Below are 21,189 nucleotides of genomic sequence, written 5' to 3'. Positions count from 1 at the left end.
CTTTTGCTACCTGACAGTGGAAGCACCATCTGGGCCTGCAGACCCCATCTGTACTGCTTAGACAGCATCAGACCATATGCTTGGTCATTGCTCTCTGTCTTGTTTCCTCATCTGTGTATGCCAAATAAACTCTGTGTTTAACTGGTGTTTGTCTTATACATGTACAAGTTGACAAAAAGCACACGCTCTTTACTTATTAATCGAGTGCAAGGCCCTCTTTTTTTAAGGAACAACGTGCAACGCATAAATAATACATTTTTAGTAGTCTATTTCTCAATACAATTTGGAGAATGAATTGTTAAATGTTTTCCCCTGATCATTTTGCTATCATTATTGGATTGATGCAATCCCAAATCTGAGCTCTCAGGGAGTTTTAAATAATATTATTGTGTTGTTTATTTGGATTCCTTGTGGGTGTTACCATGGCCATAACTGCTTTTTCATGGAACGCTGAAGGGTCGGTGATGAATACCAGCTTTGTTTCATTAACATGACCACCACTCTGTTGTGTTCAACATCCTGACTCAGAACAGATTTGGCCATGGTCACATCAAGGAGCATATTGCGCACCAGCTCTTATCATATTCTCCTGTCCAAGCCAAGAGTCAGGGGGATGCGCCCGGGACATTCACACAGCTGGGATATGTTTAAAAAGTTTTTCAAAGGGAAGATAAGAAGAGGGATGAATCACTGTTTGGTATCATTAGGTTTGTGATGTTTATGATAGTAATTCATTTTAAAAAATATTCATCCCTTTTGGGGGCACCTCCCCTTCTCTGGCCTTGCAAAGGGTGAGATCTGCTACATGCAGTACCCCAGCAACTGGTGGGAGTTTAGTGTAAAGCAATTTCAGGAGTGCAGCCTTTAAACCATGATGAATGGTTTAGATACAAGTCTTTCAGTATAACTCCAAGTATATAAGGTAATAAAGACTCTAATCATTAGTGAGTGAATAAAAGTTTCACAGCAACCTATGTGAAAAATGTTCAAGACACATGAACTGTTTTAATTAAAACATAGGATTAGGGTCAGCATTAGGGTTAGAAAAAAAGATTGATAAATAATGCTAATTATATGAAGTTGATTTACAAATAAATAGATTAAAGTTACAGAACACAATTTAATAGATACAGTAGACAACAGATAGACAATCTGCACCAACTAATATTCTTGCATTAAAACTACAACTATTAAGCTACGTTGACATCAGTACAGATGCTAACAAATTAAGCTTACTGCCGAACACTTTCTGACGGTAAGAGCTTTCCCTCTAAAACCTGACGTTATGGCCTTGTCATGACTCGTTAGGCGCTGACAGAAATATTGGAATGTAGCCTTAGAAATCTTAATGTTTTGGATAAACTATTCCTCCGTGAAACTTTCCACATCGCGGCCCAACCACTCATGACTTCCCGAGCACCCAAACCCCTCTTTCCACATTTATTTATTTTCTCCGCCTCATCTCCAACACATGACAAATTGTTATATGATTTCCGCATCAAGTCATTCAGACGACTAATAGTTTTTGTTATTGTTCCACACACTTGCATGTTTGTGAAATAATTTGCGTGAGGTATTTCAGGGCAGAGATTGCGTCACACAGATGTCAGATATGGACCACTGCAAACATGAATGTGAACCATCCAGGCACAAAGATCAGATTTGAAGAAATAAACTGATATTGAGCATTAAGCCCCGTAATGTGAATTTAGCCTTTGACATATTGGGGTTTTAAAGTCAGACTAAGCAGACACTTGGCACAACATGTCAGTGTAAGACCAATGCATACGAACACTCGTGCACACACACATATCCATATGAACACACACTCACATTGTGTCATCTGCTTTCAGCAGTAATTTAGCCATCTGTGATGAGATCTGGCAGGCCGACATGACAGGATAATGACCGGGCTGACAAGTATGAGCAGTGCAAGAAACTGAAATGGGTGAAAAAAATAGAAGGATTTTGGCTGTGTGTGTGTGTGTGTGTCTGGGTGTGTTGGTGTGTGTGTGTTCACAGGCAGACATAGAAAGATGTTAATTACTGTGATAGAGTGAGAAGGCCTGTCACGTTAACCCCCAGGTGGCATTGACAATAAAAGGTGATTTACATGACGGAGATGATGGAAGGATATGCAGGGCTCATCAGGTGGAAAGAGATGATTATGGCTGTGTGTGTGTGTGTGTGTGTGTGTGTGTGTGTGTGTGTGTGTGTGTGTGTGTGTGTGTGTGTGTGTGTGTGTGTGTGTGTGTGTGTGTGTGTGTGTGTGTGTGTGTGTGTGTGTGTGTGTGTGTGTGTGTGTGTGTGTGTGTGTAAAGGGGGAGCATTCTGGCATTGATGGGTATACAGTTTATGTTATTATCCCCTTGATGTTAACTTGTCTTTGTATCAGTTCATTATGAAGGGACTAAAAGCTTGCATTTTCATTTGAAATGTTCTTAAGCAGGCCATGAAACTACATCTTAATTTACAGAGACAGACGGTTGAAGTTATACAGAATTTTAATGAGATGATTAATTCAAACAAAGTTATTAAAGGGCGTCAGATATTCTCCAAATGATTCAAAAATACAGATAAACACTAAATAAATAATTGGTCTACAAAAAAATAAATGTAAATCAGTAAATGTCTGGCTGTGGGATATGTCTTTGGGTTTATCTTCACCCACTAAAATAGATTTATTTTGTAACAATGTAAGAGGAAATATGAGGCAAATCTGACAAGAATGAAATGGATAAGAGTAAGCAAAACAACATGAAACAAGATAAGACATTTAGACAATGTTGTGCAATCAGCTGACAACCTCTGACAAAGTAAGATCGGAATAGACGATTTAGGTAATCGAGTAAAGGAATGTAAACAAGATGAAGAAAAAATATGCTGACAAAAAATAAGACAAGATAAAATTAGTGGAGGCAGCATGAATCATGATGATAAAATAGGCGATTAAATGTGCAACGAAGCATAAAATGTGGGGGATCAAAATAAAGTGACATGACATAAGATGAAGAAAAGGCAGAATTAAATTCATTATGGTACGAGGCAAGAAAGAAATTACAAAATGTAGCAAAGAAGAAGAGATAATAACAAATGACATTACCTGTCTGTCTTAAGTTCACCTTTAGTGGATTTTGCTAGAAGTTAGATTTAATTCAAAAAAAGATGAATCAGCAAAGAGCTGTCCATTAGGATGCATCCCTGGTCTTTGTTTTCCTCTGACACCTTGTGAATGAAATAATATTTGAGGACACAAGGGGTCGAAAAACAAATTCAAGTCAACACGCAATGAGACAAGATGAGGGAAGACAACTCAATGTGAAAAAAGCAAAGGGACATGTTTGATATGCAGACTCCTCCAAGTTCACTGATCCCTTAATAAATGAGATGTGTCGAGTAATGAAACAACATTAACTAAGGTGAGATAAAGAGAGACAGAGGACCGTGCTGAGAGTCTTTCGCAGTTTCTTATTATCTGAACAGTGTCTCCAAGACGCTTGCAGATTCTTATCGGTAAATCGCGTCCTGTCGCCCTAATCACTGCAGATGTGATTACTGAATTATCCGTCTCCTCTGATCTTTCCATCTGATAGAAAAACTACACTTCCATCTCTCCGGGGCACAATTCAACTCCGGTGAACTGCCACTGTTTCCCACCCTCGCATCTGCACCCCGGCTCTGATCATATCTGTGCAGTTCAGCGAGAGGAACAGAGGAGATCACAAGGAGTCAATTGCCTGTCCTGATTCATTGGTTTGGAGTCAGCCTTGAAGACCGATGGTTGTTATGCTTGTCATGGCTCATAGGCAGCGCACATTTGTATCAGCATCACAGTGAAAGATAGCCAGATGAGATCTTAGATGTGAGCAAGAGAGACATAAACATTCTTTCAAGTCATGTAAGATTGTTCATGAACGATTAACACTTCAATAAATAAAAACAAGACCACAGATAGATTTCCTTTTGGTTCGACCAATAGAATATTATACATTACGGGCCATGCGGAAAATATCAGAGGTTCCAAGAATAAAGTAAAAATGTACACGGAAAAAAAGTGATAATATCTTATACCTCTAAGAAAAAGTTAACACCATATATGCTGACAAGTTGTAAATGGGTAAGGGTCAGTTTTTATGATGTTTCACAAACGTGCACCTTATCATCAAAGATTTAAAGGATATCTAATTGATTAAATGAAACCAGGTACATGATGTATGAATCATGTTAGGAGCAGCAGCTGAAGCAGAGGGAACAGAATCTGAACCAGAGAGGACAGTCATTGCATTATAAAGTGATTAAAAATAATATACAGAAGCAATACATCTATATACCTGTGCAATACGTTTTGTCTTCTGATATATCATCCTAAAAACACCTCACATTTTGTATTTTCTCTAAATGAGACAAAGTTTACAGTGTTCTGTTTTCATTGTAGAAGTTGATAAGACGAAAATGTGCCTCATGCTTGACTTCACTTTCAAAACAAACCCAAAACTAAAGTAGAAGGCCACCCGGATATATATGTTTGACAAACACAGATGCCAGTAGTCACCCTGTTATATCTGGATGATCCTCATTTTAACATAACATTTGGTGATAGTTCTGAAAGAATGATTTTATTTGTCCTCTTTGAAACAATATAATGTGTGAATAGAAAATGTGTCCCGCTTTTAAACAGCACTAAAGCACTTCGTCGACATACATCCGTCAAAGGGAGAGCTGCTGGTGGTTTTAATTGTCAACCTACAGCATCATAAACAACTTTGAACAATGTTCTGTCATAATGCTGTGATGAAGAGCGCACATCTGTGCATGACAGGCACCCTTTCAAAACAGCGGGATACGCTGGCCTGCTTTGAGGTCCAAAAGTTTGCTTTATGAAACGTTATTCTGCTCAGCTTGTTAAAAAAAGCTGCTGTTGTGTTACAGGGAAATTGATTAAAGCCACATAGCCCTCCACCTTTCTCCTCCTCTTGATGCAAAATGATAACAGATAGCCAGTTAATGAAGCGTGGATGATTAAAGAGGCCCGCAGGGAGAGGTTGTCAAACTCTGCAGACAGTAAACCTGTTTTTTTATTTGTGTCATCCTCTGTTCACTTTCAGCTGGGGGCAGGAGATACACAGAGTGAAGGGGAGGGGGTGTGCTGTGTCACAGGGTGAACTTGAAGGAGACATTTGCAAAAACAAATAAGAGACACTCAAAGAATAAGAAGGAAAGGACCATCAAGGTTTAAAGTGCTTTAAGTATACAGGAGGTGAGGAGCAGAACTGTTTATACTGACATGTTAAAAACACCTTGACAAGTGACCTGCTCTAATTTGGAATCAGAATGGCATGAAAAACCAAAACATTATAATTTTTTCAGTTTAATACGGGCCATTAGACCGCCACGTTAAACCCCTAAACACACACACCCCTCACACGCCTATATTTGTGCAACTCTGCAGCTCCCTTCTTACTTCACAGCTCTCCCTGCCACCGTCCATCTTTCCCTCCATCCTTTGATCAGTAAACAGCGGCAGGATTTACATCAGTGAAGTCAAGCTGCTCTCATCACTTTGTGTGCCAAAGCTCCGCAGAGCATTTTAGGCACCCATGGAGAAGAATTACATCAGCTCTTAGGGTGCAGCTTTTTCTGTCAGCAAAACTATGACTGTGCTTCAGAGCCAGTAAATAATCCTTAAGTGCTCCTTATTTGACCTCGGATTGATTCGTCGGAAATAAATCTCATTGCTGTTTGCAAAGCTCTCTAATGAAAGTGTGAAAACATTTGGTTGTAGCTTAGTAATTTTGTTTATGTCAACACATCAAAGAATAAGAAAACAATACATCACTGGAACCTGATTTGTAAATGGTGTTGATGGAAAGGCATTAACATGATATAGAGATTTTGAAATAAGAACAGCGTTTATGTCATGCTGTAGATCAAGCTCTGTATGCAGCTTGTTAAGTGGCTGCAATTTAAAGCCTCTTAATTTCATCAATATATAGGATCTTATTCACTTTCATAATTCATCAGATATCCAGTTTACAGTCATTCTTCACAAGCTGAGCCCGTCAAGTATCTTGGGGAAAATGCTTTTCCTTTTTTTCTGTAAGTGTTTGATCTTTGATAAGATTTCCAGAGGCTTTAACTTTCATAATTGAATAAAATATACTCTGAAGTTTCAACCATCAAATCCATTCATCCACCTTCCATTCACACTATTAAATCAATGTGATTAACACAAATGTATTATAGGGTTAGGGTTAGTTTTGATATATAGTTAAAGGTAAATAAATTAGACTTTGAGTTTAGTAAATAAGATGTGGAGATTAAAAATACTGTAATATGTCAGTACGCTAAAAATAGAGTTACCGCCAGCAGCCTTTTTACTTACAATTTAGAATTAAGATTTTAAAAAGTGTAGGAAACAGCCTACTTCATCCAAAAGTAAGTTATCCTACCAGAACCTCTTAAACTCCAGTAACACATGGTTATTGTTTTACAAGGGCTGTGAGGGACTATTTGAGATGGCTAATTTAAATAAACAAGAGTGTGCTACAGAGAGAGGCAGGGATAGTTACATATTTCAGTTCCAAAAATATATATTCCGAAATACATTATGTGTTTGAAAGTGACACTTCATTGTATCCATATAATCAGTGCCCACTTAAATCTTATTGATGAAGTAAAAGGGGAAATTATGATATCTTCATATATAAATGTAGTCCAGTAACAAGTTCCCCTAATCATGAACACTTTATCTTGATGATATCCTAAAAAGAGGATGTTGGGCTATTCATCTGCGTTGCTGATCTAAGCACCTCTCACACAGATGTGCCCCATTAATGTAGGATGTTTAAACAGACTTTCACATAATGGGGGTGTCCTAATATAAATACTGTAAGTGAACTCCATAAAGAACGATCAGAATGTGTTCTTAACACAGCAGATGGTTGCAATTCTGCCAGCGCTAACTAGCGCCGGGCGATTATGTGTGATGATAAGTTGCTTCTCAGTTGAAAGCCTATCATTAAGGCTTTAATTAAAGCAGTAGCCAGGGAGGGTGACAGTGTCTGCCTCAGATTCCTCATACCCAGGAGGAGGTGGGGGGGTGGGGGGGGGGCACTCTCGCTTATTCTCTTTCTGTCAGAGCCAAGTGGTGCACATGTGTGCCACATGAATCCGTTTTTCCTTTCGTGTAAGTGGCTCGGCATACACAGAATAAGCAGCACGCACACATGGCAGTGTCTCAGACTGGGGGCAACCAGTGTCGCCTTGTGTGGTCGAGTGTCTAGACTCAGTGGATGCTCGATGGCATTTATAAAGGGGATGGCTAGGGAGAGGGCAGTGGAGAGTCTTATTCTGAATTAAAGCAGCCTTTCACTGTTGTTTGGACACAAGTGCCTGTCAGACACAATGCAAACTGTTTCCCTCATTACTGTCCAAAACTGCAGAGTCCTATCGACAGAATTTGAACAGCAGAGACATTCAACCACATGTTGTGCATCTGCAGCCCATTCTTTGCTGCTCTGTGTCTCCCTGATAGGCAGCTCTCATTACAAAAGTGAAATAAGCACTGCTCTGCTTTGACCCCAGCACAAAAACAGAAAAAAAACAAAACAATAATGCCATCTGTACAAAAGACAAGTGGATAGTCTGGGCTCTGTGTGCCTGGCCTAGTTTTTGAGGATGCAGATAGATTAATAAAACATGTCTGGGAAAAGATGTTCTTCCCCAGAACTGATTGGAGGGACGGAGGAGGACAACGTTGCCTTTTAACACCTCTAACATTCAGGACTTGAAGTTGCCACACTAACAAGTTGTAGAGCAGTTAACATAAACTATAATCATTAGTTCAGTTTTGTTTCCATGTAAGCTCATAAGACTTTGCATAACTATGAAGGTAAAGAGCTGACTTTCAACTTTAAGGCTGTTTGAGGTGTTCACATCTGGTAAACAGTGTATGAGCCATTTGTGTTGAGATCCTGTATTTATTAAATGTTACTTGCTGACGACCAAATTGAAAGTAAAAATTGCCTGAACAAACAAAAAGGAAAGACGTGATGCAAGTCGGTGTTTGATGATGTCTGTTGGTTGTAAACTTTAGCATTGACATGATTCAATGCAAAGTGTGTGCCACAGAACAAATCATCTTCTATTAATGATAATGATAAGTATATCAATTTCATCTGTGATCTCCCTCAAATTAAAGCTGACACTAAGCACTTAACCGTATAGGCATTGCTTCATTACAAATCTAATGTCCTGGAGCACAGGGCCAAATGATAAAAATGTGTCACTGTCCAATTACAGCGTTTACCCGGCCAAGTGGGGAAAAAATCCAGTATCTTAAAATAATTGCTTTAGAGAAAGCACATCGCTTAATTCTGACCTTCTTTGTGTCTCCATCCCTTTCCCCGCAACTCACTGTCTCTTAAAGAGCACTTTGAAAGCGCCAGGCATCTGGTAGCAGCCTTATTAAAAGAAAATACAGTTAAATTGAATGCCATCAATACGGCTAAACTGCAGGAGCTGTATAAAATGTCAATCAGCGTCCTTGAGAGGCCTGCTAGGAGCGAGTGGAATAAGAATGTTCCCTCACTTTGTAAGTGTCTCTGGATTTATGGAGGCAAGAAGGGCAGTTGACTTTATATCAGATGAATTAAAATGAAAAGAACACTGTAAATAACCACTGATCTTTTCTACCAGCAAAGAGCCATTTGTAAAAAGTGTCATTTTTCAGAACATCAAGTGCAGGTGGGTGACCCATTCACTCAATAACTGCCAGCTAAAATGATATTGTGGTGCTTTTATCTGACCAATGCAAATTCCTAAATCACCTATTAAACTGAACACATTTAATACATTGAAAAAGTTAGATCATTTATTTAACTTTTGAACTATTCTCTGCTTTTCTATACATACGTATATTAACATGAAGCTAATTGTTATCCTTGGTGTTTTTTTGCAATTAAATAATATGCATATTCACTTGGTTGTTTTTCTAGCAATCTCAAGGAAACTCTCACAGACTGATATGTTATTTGGATTATTTATTTCCATTAGCTTAGTTTAAAGTTTACTTTACATCCAATTGCAAACAAGAGAAATTAGTCCTAAAATAAAAAGATATAAAGAGAACATTTTAGACTTTCCCCAAAGTGTAATTGCGTGGAAAGATTTTCAGTAATAATATGGAGACGCTTGAGTGTTTTCTATGGTTTCATCGGAAATCTGGAGTCATTCCTGAAAATCCTGTTTCCATATTTTATGAAGCTGAAAGAATGTGATCCCTGAGAGTTCAATTACATGTAAATGATAACATAAAAGGAACCTGATCCTTTATTGAAACAAGTTTTGACTGATGGATGTCATTTCAGACAGTTTGGGTGTGTTTAGCCCGACGGAGTGAGCTATCTAAACACCTCGAGCTGTTTGAATTAATACTGTACAGAGCAGTTACCACCAGCAGAAAATGAAGATGGATGACCGGCTATGAAAAACATTCCTCGGTTAAAGGTCACACATCACCTCACATGAAGCCTCTGACTCTCTCGGCTCATAATCCTGTAGACGAGACTCAATAAAAACACAATCTCATGCACGTCAATTTAAGAAAGCAGCTTTAAAGACTGTTCAAACATGCATACATTCACTGCAAATTTAAAGTGTGTCGTTTTTCCCCAAAGCTAGAGAAAAACTGTATTTATAGACATCTTAGGGGGAGTAAACTAAATATCTGAAATGTTTTAAATCCAATTGTATGTAATACAGTCATGATCATCATATCTGCCATTACCGCTGCTGCTCCAAAAATGAAATCTCAGAGTCATTTCGTCCCCTATTAGCTGTGCATTATATTACAGCCAAGGGAATGTCAAGGCAGCGTGTGTGCACTTGATCTGCTCTCCTCCTTAACATGCAGAATTAATTCAAGGCAATAGCTGCAAAGTTGCAATATTCTGTCATTGTCTAGGAAAGGTACACACTTAGGGAGAAGTCAGCCTTCACTTGTTCTCCTTTCCCCTATCCTCTTTATTTATTTGCCCCTTTTTTCCCCTGTCACTATCGCTGTGACCCTCGCTTAATGCAGTAAAGACAATTACCGTCTCGAGCCCGATATTAAGAAGCCCAGATATGTTCCACTGAGTATGATACTGTTCTCTGAATGGCCATGATATTGCGGTGATTTCCTGGCTTTTAGCAAAGTGCTTCATATTTACAGTGCACTTTCTGGTCTAAATGAAAAATGTAGTTACATTCTGTATGATGATATGGAGTTTTTTGGCAGATCGCAGCAGCTTGCTGTAGAAGATGGATGGTGACATTAAAAAACAGCTTTTATATCCAAGCAAAGTCAGAATATTGTTCAAAAGGCACACTTATAAAGGGTGCTAGATGCTTCTATAACTTTACACAGGTTTTTCATAGCTTTATTTATGACACTCTTTGTTGTAGCAAAAACAAACTGATAAAGTACTTTAATGGCCAAAGCTTCACATTTTCCCTTGATGCCCCACACACAAAGATTAAACTAAATAATTCATATGCTACATTTGTACTGAAGGTGTATCATCCTATGAAACGGTCGGTTTGTTCTCCAAACTGGCTAAAATTGTGTTGTCAGCACAGCCAGATTGGACCATAAGTGCTTACGTCTGCTTACTGTGCACGACTCCACCCGGCTACGAGTCCCCTTCTTGCACAAAACAAACACTCCCCCATGTGTCCGTTCATCATCACAAATACCTCTCCGTCACACGAATGGGAAGCACATCATGGGCTACTTGAGTTATGAGCCTTGCTGTGAATACAGAGGAGAGGTGTGTGTCCTGCAATGGATATTCAGTGGAAAGAAATAATAATAAAATGGAGACTGTTTTGCTGACACATCTGCAGTGGGTTACTATTTGCTGCCAACTGGCAGATATGACGATGATGACATATTGACAGAGAATCCGCGGGGATCCTCCCAACTCCATCGCTTTCCTGGGCTCGGGGCAAGAGATTTCTGCTTTGGGGTTTCGTCTGGGGAAATCTAGACGGGGTTGATGACGCCTGCGGGCCTCTTGGATGAGGATGGATGAGAACATTTGGCTGTCAGCAGTAAGGAGGCCTATCTGGCTTTGTCAGGGGCTCACAAGGGAAAGAGAAGACACCCATGGGCCTGGTCTCAATAGGCAAATGTAGCCTTCCTCACACACATTCCTCATCATCCTCATCTTTCTCAAGCTGGAATGTGTGGTATTTTAGTGTCTGAGTTACTTTATAATACCGGGATGTTAGGGAGAAATGATACTTTCTCCAGTCATCAATTACGTTAGCGCAGCTTGCAGTTCCTTCCTGAACTCTTGTGTCTTCAACTAATCTTGCTATTTTTTTAGTGGTGGCAAGTACAGGTATCAAGAGAGCCACTTGAAATGATTGGGACGAACGTGTAAGAGCCCTGTGTGAGACGGCCATTGATTTTGCTGTCTTTCTCTGCCTGTTCGTGTTGTTCAGGGCCTTTAGGGCAGCAGCAAGGCATCCCACAACAAACACAATAGGGGGCGAGCAGATCACAGCCCAATCCACAGGGTGCTTTATCAATCAATATGACCTTCTGCTTGATTCTTCCATTTATCTCTGCCTTCACCCTCCAGCTCCTTTCGCCCTACGGCCTACAATGCCCACTGGGTGACGTTGGCTCTAAGCACCCACAGAGAGGAGGCAATCTTATTATATGGGTATCCTGTAAAAAGATTGCAATGGGAAAATGATGAGAGGAACTCTAGCTTGTCTGCAGGATGCTGCGCAGCCAGTTTATTTGCAGCCCACTGGCATGACATCGAATTCTTGAGACACTCCTTGGAGGACCATTAAAACCAGTCGTAGAAAAATCTCAGGAAGAAGGTGAAACAAGAAATGGATTTAATAAACGACTACAGCCGCCTTGGGAGTTTGAGTCCGGAATGTTTTCATTTTCTCCGACTGAGGACTGGTTCACTAATTGGGTTACGTGGGCTCAGCGAGGAAGTTGTCAGGCTTCAGGGGTTTTTATTTGTGCCTGGCCGACAAATCACAGCCCAGGGCAGTGACCCTCGGGGCGACGCCCCCACAAGGACCTTTAAGGTACAGCTGTCTGATGAGTCAGTCCAGAAGCTCCACTTTCCCAGAAAATCCCAGATTCTGAGGTGATAGGGTGACAGAAGGCGAGAGGCCACACAGCTTGGTATTATGGGGGGGTTTTACTGCCCCTCAGGTCGGCTTAGCGGCTGCTGAGGAGGAGTAGCAGCCGCAGTTAGTACGTCACTCTCAACTTTCAAGGACGAAAAAAAAACTCATAAGCTGATGAAGTAGTGTGGATGATGCACTCTGACATCAATGTGTACCTAAAAACTCTACTGTAATGTGTTATCCTCCATACAGGCATGTGTTAAATATCTCAATTGCTTGATATTTCTGTGTATTTTAAATAAACACAAAAGTTTCATGTTTGTTCATTAAGGAAAGATTTGTTCTAATCCGTATCGCCACTAAGCTGCTTCAATTTGCTGATTATGCTACATTGGCTCTCAGGAAAGTGTTTGCGTATGAGCTTGAAAATGTAATGAGTCAAAGGTAATAATATAGTATGGCATTGAGTTTTCCTTTACAGTTAAGTCTGTATCACTACCATAATTACACGGCCACCCTGCTGGCCCAGATGTTGGGAGTTTACCAGATGTGGTCCACCTGCTGAGATGAGGACAATGACTTATGACCAGCCGGTCCGAACAACTTTCTTCTTGTCCGCCGGCTTACAGCTGCTAATAACATTCAGAAATATGAAGCGGAGGGTGTTTGCATCTGTCCATATGATCACAGGAAACATGACAATTATCTTGGTCAACATATCATCATGACTCTCATGCAAAGTCATGCACATTTGACCAGCAAATACAATTGTACGTAAAGATATAAACCATAATTCCCTTATAATCTAGTTTTTGATTAAGACATATTGAATTAAGACAAAGATTTAAGATGACAGATATGGAGGGTATTATTAAGAGCTAACACTTTCCCACCTACTCAAATGTAATTATTCTATAGCTACCCCCTCCTCATTTTGAACCATAATTACAGTATGACTGTAGGTGTGCTGAATGAGAACATGCATAGACGAAAAATGTGGAATATCTAACACTGAACCTGAAATCACAAATATGCATTTATGCCTGTCCATGCATGTTTGTGTGCGTGTGTGTGCCTGTCTAAAGGCAGCTACGGTGGTGGTGGCTTCCTGGGGAATTGAAATTAATGAGTGTAATCAGAAGCAAACAGTGAGCCAGGCAAGGGCAATTAATACAAGCAAGGCGAGCAGAGCTGCTGGTATGCTCGGCCAGGCATGGCTGCAGCCGAAGAGATGGAGGATTAAGATGCAACCGCAGACAAACTGCACAGCTTTTCCACACACAGCAGATGTCCATGGAGGGGAGGCGCTAGGAGCCTGGCATCGACACACATCCGCCAACCGGCCACTCGGTCAGCCCGGCCCAATACGAGCTGACAACCTCCTGGCAGCGCTCTGATAACACCATCTTCTCTGTTTGGTTCGAGAGCCAAGGGAAGGCCCTCAGTGGGGGCCTTGCACTGCATACTGAAGGGACTTGGTCCAAAGCTTCACAGTGGAGCCACTATGTTTGAGAGAAGGAGAGGGACATAAAGAGATAAAGAGAGATGAGGGGAGGGCATTGTGTGCGAGAACAACTCAAGTACATCTCAATGTGAGGGACATTTTTGTTCCCGTTTTCCTGATTGAAATATCCTTGGCTGGTGCATTCACCTCAAACATGCATATTTGCATCAGTATAAATAAAAACTTTGGACCCAGCTGCCTCCAGGAACGCCTGTGCTTGTTGTTTTCTTTAATTGACGCTAAACGAGAGTGTCACCGCCCAGGATCTTTTCACTCAGCCCCTCGCTTTGTTGCCTTGAATGGCGTTTGTTCCCCCGGCGGTTTCCAGTTTCCACTGTTTACGTGAGATAATGATGCATGTGTAAGGATACACCACCAGGCCAGGAGAGGGGCTGATATGAACTGTGACGGCTGCCTCCCCGGTCCAAACCAATTTGTGTTGAAACGGAACAATGAAGTCAGCTCAGACATCAGGGAGTGAAATGAAGAGTGATGCTTCAGGGGAGATCTGTGATGCACGCAGACTGTAAAGATTCAGGCACATTCCCAACAGGTTACGTAAGGTCAAACCAACATGAGGCCAAACCTGATTTTACAGATGCCACAATGTTGCTGAACTCATTACCTCTCTGTGTAATGTCTTTAAAATGCAAATGGCATCATTTTGCGTGCATATTGAGTCTAAGTAGACCTTTTCAGGAAACAACCACTACTTTATGGCAAGACTTGACCGTACAAGATGTTGCAATGTTTTTCTCTTGGGTAATAAGAAAATAGATGTCGGGACACTCATAACATCAATATTGTTGTTGGGATCAACCTATAATGTACAGATAATTAACTTTAGTAAAAATTAAAGCACTAGAGCAATTCAAATTGCAATAAAAATAAAGTGCAATAAGCCACAGCAGTTTGTCTCCCTATAATCCAAACAAATAATGAAATCCTAACCCCTCTAGAAACTGTTAGGTTGGAGTATTGTGGATTGTGGCTTTAACACCAATGCCAAACTCTGTTGACCTCATTCCCCCCTCCTCTTCGAGTTATGTGGTTGTTTCTGTGCAGTTTTAGTGTGTACTGGTTTATGAAACACTGTTGGGTTGGAGGGCAAATCCAACAAAAATGACAACAACTACGTCAAACTGTGATTGAATTCTCCCCCAGCATGTTTTGTCAGCGGGAGAAATATCATGGCCTATTGATTGCGTCCCTTCCCAATCATAAATCATTTTCTTTATTGTCCAGAGAATGCAGACTGCTGAGAGTATTGTGTAAAAATGCTCTCTGACACCTTCACGGGTACAGATAAATTACTGACACTTCAATAACTTGTGAAATACGTGCTCTTATGCCTATGAAAGACAACAGTTTAACGGGTCTCTCTTATAGAACCCCATTACTTTAATGGAGGACAATTCAAAAATCGAAAAATTTACAGTTTTCCTCGTGGCATTTGCTGGATAGATATTGCCTGGTAACATCAGCTCACTCAGATTGCTCTGAGGAATTGATGAGTTTCCTCAAGTAATAGTGTTAAAAGGATTTTTTTTCACCCCACTTTTCTCTTGGGCTGGGATCAAAGTCTGTCTTCTCTCTGGTGCAGCTTGTCTGCCCTCTTCTGGCCTCATGTCGCCATGAGGTCAACTCAAATTGACGGATCACTGAGCAAAAGAAAATAAATATTAACATGGTACTTCTTGTATGAATCCAAAACCACATAAGGACATAAGTTACTTCAAAAAGACCCATACAGTTCGGCACTTTTATGAAATTATTGAGTAAATGTCTATTTAAAGCTAAAGCTGGAGGTTTACACAGAGAACGAAACATACATGTGTTATTCTAGCCCATCAGATCATTTCTATTAATAAACACTATAAAGATGCATTTTGCATAAAACCACTTCAAGGAGTCCTTCAACTTGCTGAGGAAACCCTGGGTGTCCCCAAGCTCCGCTTTGAGAATTACCACTGTAGACATTTTTAAAAAATGCTCTTTGGCATTAATGGATGTGTTAAACCATCAGATTGTTACACGGTGAAAAATGGCTGTGGCGTGAAGCGTTTAATAAAGTAATGTTTGGAACCTAATGAGGCCGTTTCTAAGAGCAAACCCAACATCCATCAGTCACAATCACAGTAAAAGGTGGGGGAAAATGGATTGATAATTAAAGCAGCAGTCTCCATGGTTCACCACCCATAAGCCATTTCAAAGAGCCATGCATCGACATTTTAGCAAGTTTCTCTATGAGAAACACACGTCCCCATTAGAGGAGGGGGAATAAAATGGAAGAGAAAAAAAGCTCTCATAGTCGAAACCATCACCAGACGCCACTGTAACGGTATTTTTGAACCCGTGCGTCAGAGCTGCGCCCGTGGCCAAACCGCTTATTAAAACTCAGAGAAGCCAAGTGCCATAAAGACAGAAGGCGGGCAGCTTGTTATTATTCTTTCTGAGAGGTGAACAGGCTGAGATCAATGGCTGCAGTGGTTTCCCCTCACCACAACTATGGCCCAGTAAAGCACAAAGAGGCATGCGGCTCCGACCCATACAGTAACAGATATTAACTATTCCAGGAGCCTTTGAGAACAGCTGCCAAGAATAATTTCCCACATGTAACATTTCCCACCAAAGCCACAGAGTCAGAATGGCATATTCTGCGCCCAACCAGACCCCATGTGCCCTGACGGGGATGGCAGAGTAATCAATGGAAAACCAGATCCACTTCACGGATAAAGTCTTGAGAAGGAGCTTATGACATTTTGTTTTGTCCAATTAATAGGACATATACAGTATGAGCAGATCAGAGACAATGTTGTATTGTACAGATAAATAAAAATACCAGTCCGTCAGAAAGGAAAAGCTGCTAAAGGGATATATCCTTTCTTTTTAAAGCTGATGGAGTCTTTCCGGGCTTCCGATCAGGTGTTACCATAGACTGTATGGGTGTTGCTCAGCTGTTGCTCAGCAACTCAGGACCTGTTAATGATGAAGAGGCTGGATCCTCTCCTGCCTCCTGACTCTTACCCTTTCACCCCGATATTTTTGGTATTGAAACTGAGTGCTAATAAGGCTGAACCTGCTGCTGTCAGGGATGCAGTGAGGACAGACTTGCTTTCGTTTTCCCTTTAAAAGCCAAAGGTAGCATTTTAGCTGTTTCCAGATTGTAACAAAGAGTGTAAGAAAATGGTTTGTGTGGTATATACATTCTGGCCAGAAACAAATAAGATGTTGATCAAAAGTAACAGATCCTGCAATCCTGACGGCATGGAGAGGGTCACATGTATGGATATTGAATACTTGAACAACATACTAGCCCTTTATCATTAGGGGTTGGTGATAGGCTTTGGTTTGTACACAGTGTAAGGTTTGGAAGAAGTACTTTACTCAAGGTAAGGCTTACATATTGTAGTCTCAATATACTCAATCACAAGTTAAAGTTTTGAATACAAAATGTTCTTAGTAGGCCTATAGAAGTATAATCAGCAAAATGAACTCCCAAGTACCAAAAGCAAATTATGATACTGTTTAAATAACCACATTTTTAAAATATAATATTGATTTTTTATGTCAATGTTGAGTCAATTTAATTACAATTTACTTTTTTTTTTTTAAATACTGGGTTCATTAGCAGTAAGGTACTTCATCATATCCTATAAGCTCATCATGCATTTTTTTTAAGTACGAAGTAGCTATGAGTGCTAAATAAATGTATTGTTATAAAAATAAGGAAAACAATATTTCCCTACAAAATCTCATTATGAAGAAGTATATATATATATATATACATATATATTACATTCCAGAACTGCACAATGTACACATGCTTCTCCTCTGCTGGCCTATGAGGGGTGGAAGTCACAAAAAGGAAACATAAATGTGACAAAAATGCATCTACTCATACATTTCCTCTCTGATAATCAGAAGAAACATCTGTCTTGGCAGTGAAATACTTTAATGATCACATCTGTGCTAGGAGTTTCGACTTGAGAAAAGCAAAACGGATATTTTCATGTTGATAATACTTTGGGAAATGATATGATTATACCTTGAATACAGCATCAGTCTGAGCTGCGGGGCTGCACAGCATCTGGCCTCTGTGTGAACAAGGGAAAGTAATTCAAAGTAATCCTTGCTCAGTTTCGGTGGAGGCTGAATACATCCATCAGGCAAATGTAATGCCAAATTACACTGTGCCCGGGATAAATAGAACACAGAAACAAACATGTAACAAATAGGATGCTATTCTCCCAACAGCTGTGCACTATGCTATCAAAGTGTAAAATGGAATAAGACTGATGTGCTGTTCTACGCTACTGCTGGTAATCACAGGATAATTCACTGTCACAACATTTACACAATGATACTTATTGCCAAAACGCAGTGATTCAGTGATTCACTGTCATCATCAAGGAAACATCACAAAACAGTTTGCATACTTAAATAGCTAGCTCAAATGTAAAATATTAAAATATTAGGTTTAAATCTGCAAAAAGAGAAATAACTGCCCAGATACTAGACATTGAAATATACCTACATTTATTTATTTTGATACATATATACAAAAGCACATCCATGTTGGTATTTACATTGTATTTTTAGTAAGGCACAAGATGAAAAAGCAAAAGGTTTCATAAAAGTAAAGTATACATTTAAATCAAATGTTTCCACAACAAGAAGCAGCAAACTTCTATTTTATGGGAAGCCGAAAAGAATATATTTTTTCTCAAGCTTTGTCCTGTGTTCATGTTACATCAACAATGAGCCGAGTAGACCTAGATGAAACAGTGATAACCCAACCCTACATCCTGACATGCTAAACATCAGATAGGAGAGGTTGCCAGGCTCTGATCTCTGAAAACAACTGCCTGGATAAATATGTGTTCTGCACGTCGGATGTGTAAAGAGAGCAGAAGGAGTTAAAAAAATGTGTGGGTAAATTAAAGAAAATAAAGTGTCTCATCAACTGCAGAGAAGTTGCAATTCAGTAGAGTTGTAAGTCAAGGCAGGCGCTGCCGTCTCTGTGCCACCCAGGGCATCCTGCCCTCTGATCTTCAGGTTGACAAACTTGATCTTCCAGCTGTTGTTCTCCAGCGGGGAATGGATGAGGCCAAATATTTGCTCAAACACACCCAGACAAGCTCTGTCTCTGTGGATGGTCCCGGCTACTGAAACCAGTACAAGGCCATGGGGGGAGGCCAGAGTCCTGAGGCCGTGAGGCTCTAGGTTGGGGCAGAGGAGGAGTAGCTCGTCCTTGGTCAGAGCCAGGAGACGAAGGCTGACCAGCTCAGCACCCATGAACTCCTCCATCTGTTCACTGCCAGCTCTGAGAAACAGAGACACAGCTCTGTCATCACAGTTTAGTTTTTGGGTTATTTTCCCCAAATGTATTGTGACTGCATTAGTTCAAGCCTTTATGTGTGAAGGGTGCTTATCACATCTCACAAATAATTCTGATGGTACTTTTATTTGCAGAAAAGTGGAAGACAATTGGTTCAGTTGGTCCTACTCGAAATAAATAGCTGACTTGAACATTAAAAGTCCAACAAACCACATATATAAGGAAAAGATACATCCATTGCAGTTTACTTTCCCTATTCGGATTTTATTTTTTTATTTTTAAGTCTGACCTACTTTCTTTCTAAAAAACATTATTGACAGCTTACACAAACATTTTGGAACTTTTCTTGAATGGAAAATGCAATTGTATGTTACATTCTGCACTATTTTTCTTTCAAATAAACCTATTTATGAATCCAAATCTAATTACATTTACACACAAGGTGTGTATGATATTATATTCACTTCAGAGGTCATCCTGTCTGCCCCACACTACCTGACAGAGGAAGGATTGTGTGCGTGTCTGACTGTGTTGTATGCCGTAGCTGCCACTGCATGTGCTTTTGGGCACGTTGTGTGTGTGTGTAGGCTATGTTATTGTTTGTGCTGCTGTGTTTGTGATATAAAATGTCACAGGCCAGGAGTGCAAATTTGACCGCCCGGTCACCAAAAATGTCCGACTATCTGACAACCCTGGCATTGTGGTTGGTGCATCTCTAAAAGTAGCTTAATTCCAATTAACTTTCTGTTAATGGCATTCTTACCTTGACAGAAGGCGTAGCTTCGCATCTGGCCAGAAGTGTTTTGGTCCCCAGTCCTGAGGCGGCTGGCCCAGAGATGGGTTCTGACTGTTTAAGAGTTCGAAGAACCACTGGCAGAACTGCTGGCCGAGCACCTGCGGGTCGAAGTCCACCTCAGCCTTCACAATTTCCGTGTCTGATGTCAGCCTCTGTTTGGTCTCATTTGTTTCTCCAGAAAGCTTTTCGTCAAACCAAGCCTTACAATTTGAGAAGGGAATCATTATGGCATACTTAAAAAAAACATTGCCAAGTCATTTCTTGAATACATTTTAGTAGATGTTCCAATAAGCTGTGCTGTCAATCGCCAAATTGTTATGTTATCAACCATGTAAACATATCAGTGAGGGTACTGGCTCTGTCCCTACCTTCCCAGACGACCAGAGCTCCAGGGTCCTTCTCACCAGCTTATTTTTCTCGCTGTTTGGGGGCATCGCCACACCTTCTTTGGCCAGGTATTTAAATATGAGGTCGCGATGAACTTTCTTCCTTTTCAGGAGCTCTTCAGCATTTTTAGTAAAGGTGATAATTGTTCCAATGGCCTCTATATAGACATGTGAAGAAAGTGTGCATGACAATTGGATCGATTTTATTATTTGAACATAATATGTCCTTTAGGTATAAGTAAAACCGCATCAGCAATCCCTGTTTGGAAATCCCTGGTGTCAGTTCATGCAAATATATTTTTTATTCTCTCTTTATTTCTAAAGGAATGTCATCTTAGTTCATGTATGAGACATATGTAGCTGACAATATAGCCCCACCAAATATGCGGCAGAAACATGTAATTTAAATAACATGAAACAAATATTAAAAATGGACTTGTTCAGTCTGTTGAAATATAAGGCAATCGATTGAAGTTAAAGTTAATGTGTGGAACCACACTTAAGAAGGAGGTGAATTATGTATATTACATTCACTACAAATGAACCTTTAGTTGATAGTATCCTAGCTATCTTGCTACTTGCTATCTGGTATATTGAAAAGCATAACGTTACCGGTCACATTCTCCACAACTATCAGCTTGTTCGTCACTGTGTCACAAAGTGAGAATACGTCGTCTTTTGACATAGACTGCAGTAACTTTGTACATCCAGCTCGCTCTGTTTCTAACAGCCCCGACATTTTCGACTGCATAACAAATGATTAAGATCGTTTTCCGTCTATTTGTGTCCTTCCAGAAATGTGTCCGTACAGAAACATGAATGAGTGGGAAAACGTTCCGGGAAAAGCCATGGTACGACCATTCTGCGGAGGACACCAAGCTGCTTTCATGACTATAGGAATGAATGCTTTCTTATGGTTAACCCTTATTCCCTTGAACAAACCTAAATACTCGTTTCTTCTATCTGAAGAAAACAATTATAAATTATGCGACCAACGTGTTACTAAGGATACATTAGC

At 40.2% G+C, this 21,189-nt stretch overlaps 1 protein-coding gene across 1 annotated transcript; it reads right to left on the bottom strand.

The window, feature by feature from the left end:
- Positions 1-18,170: 18,170 nt before the first annotated feature.
- c7h3orf38 (chromosome 7 C3orf38 homolog) lies at positions 18,171-20,985 on the bottom strand. Its single transcript, XM_063887039.1, has 4 exons — positions 20,784-20,985; positions 20,154-20,329; positions 19,753-19,985; positions 18,171-18,974 (listed from the first exon to the last, which is right to left on the bottom strand). The coding sequence occupies exons 1-4, from the start codon at positions 20,920-20,922 to the stop codon at positions 18,611-18,613; spliced, it is 912 nt and encodes a 303-aa protein (XP_063743109.1). The 5' UTR covers positions 20,923-20,985; the 3' UTR covers positions 18,171-18,610.
- Between the last annotated feature and the right edge of the window lie 204 nt (positions 20,986-21,189).

Source organism: Eleginops maclovinus, chromosome 7 (genome assembly GCF_036324505.1).
Source record: "Eleginops maclovinus isolate JMC-PN-2008 ecotype Puerto Natales chromosome 7, JC_Emac_rtc_rv5, whole genome shotgun sequence".
NCBI lineage: Eukaryota > Metazoa > Chordata > Actinopteri > Perciformes > Eleginopidae > Eleginops > Eleginops maclovinus.
This window is presented reverse-complemented; position numbering and strand designations above follow the sequence as displayed.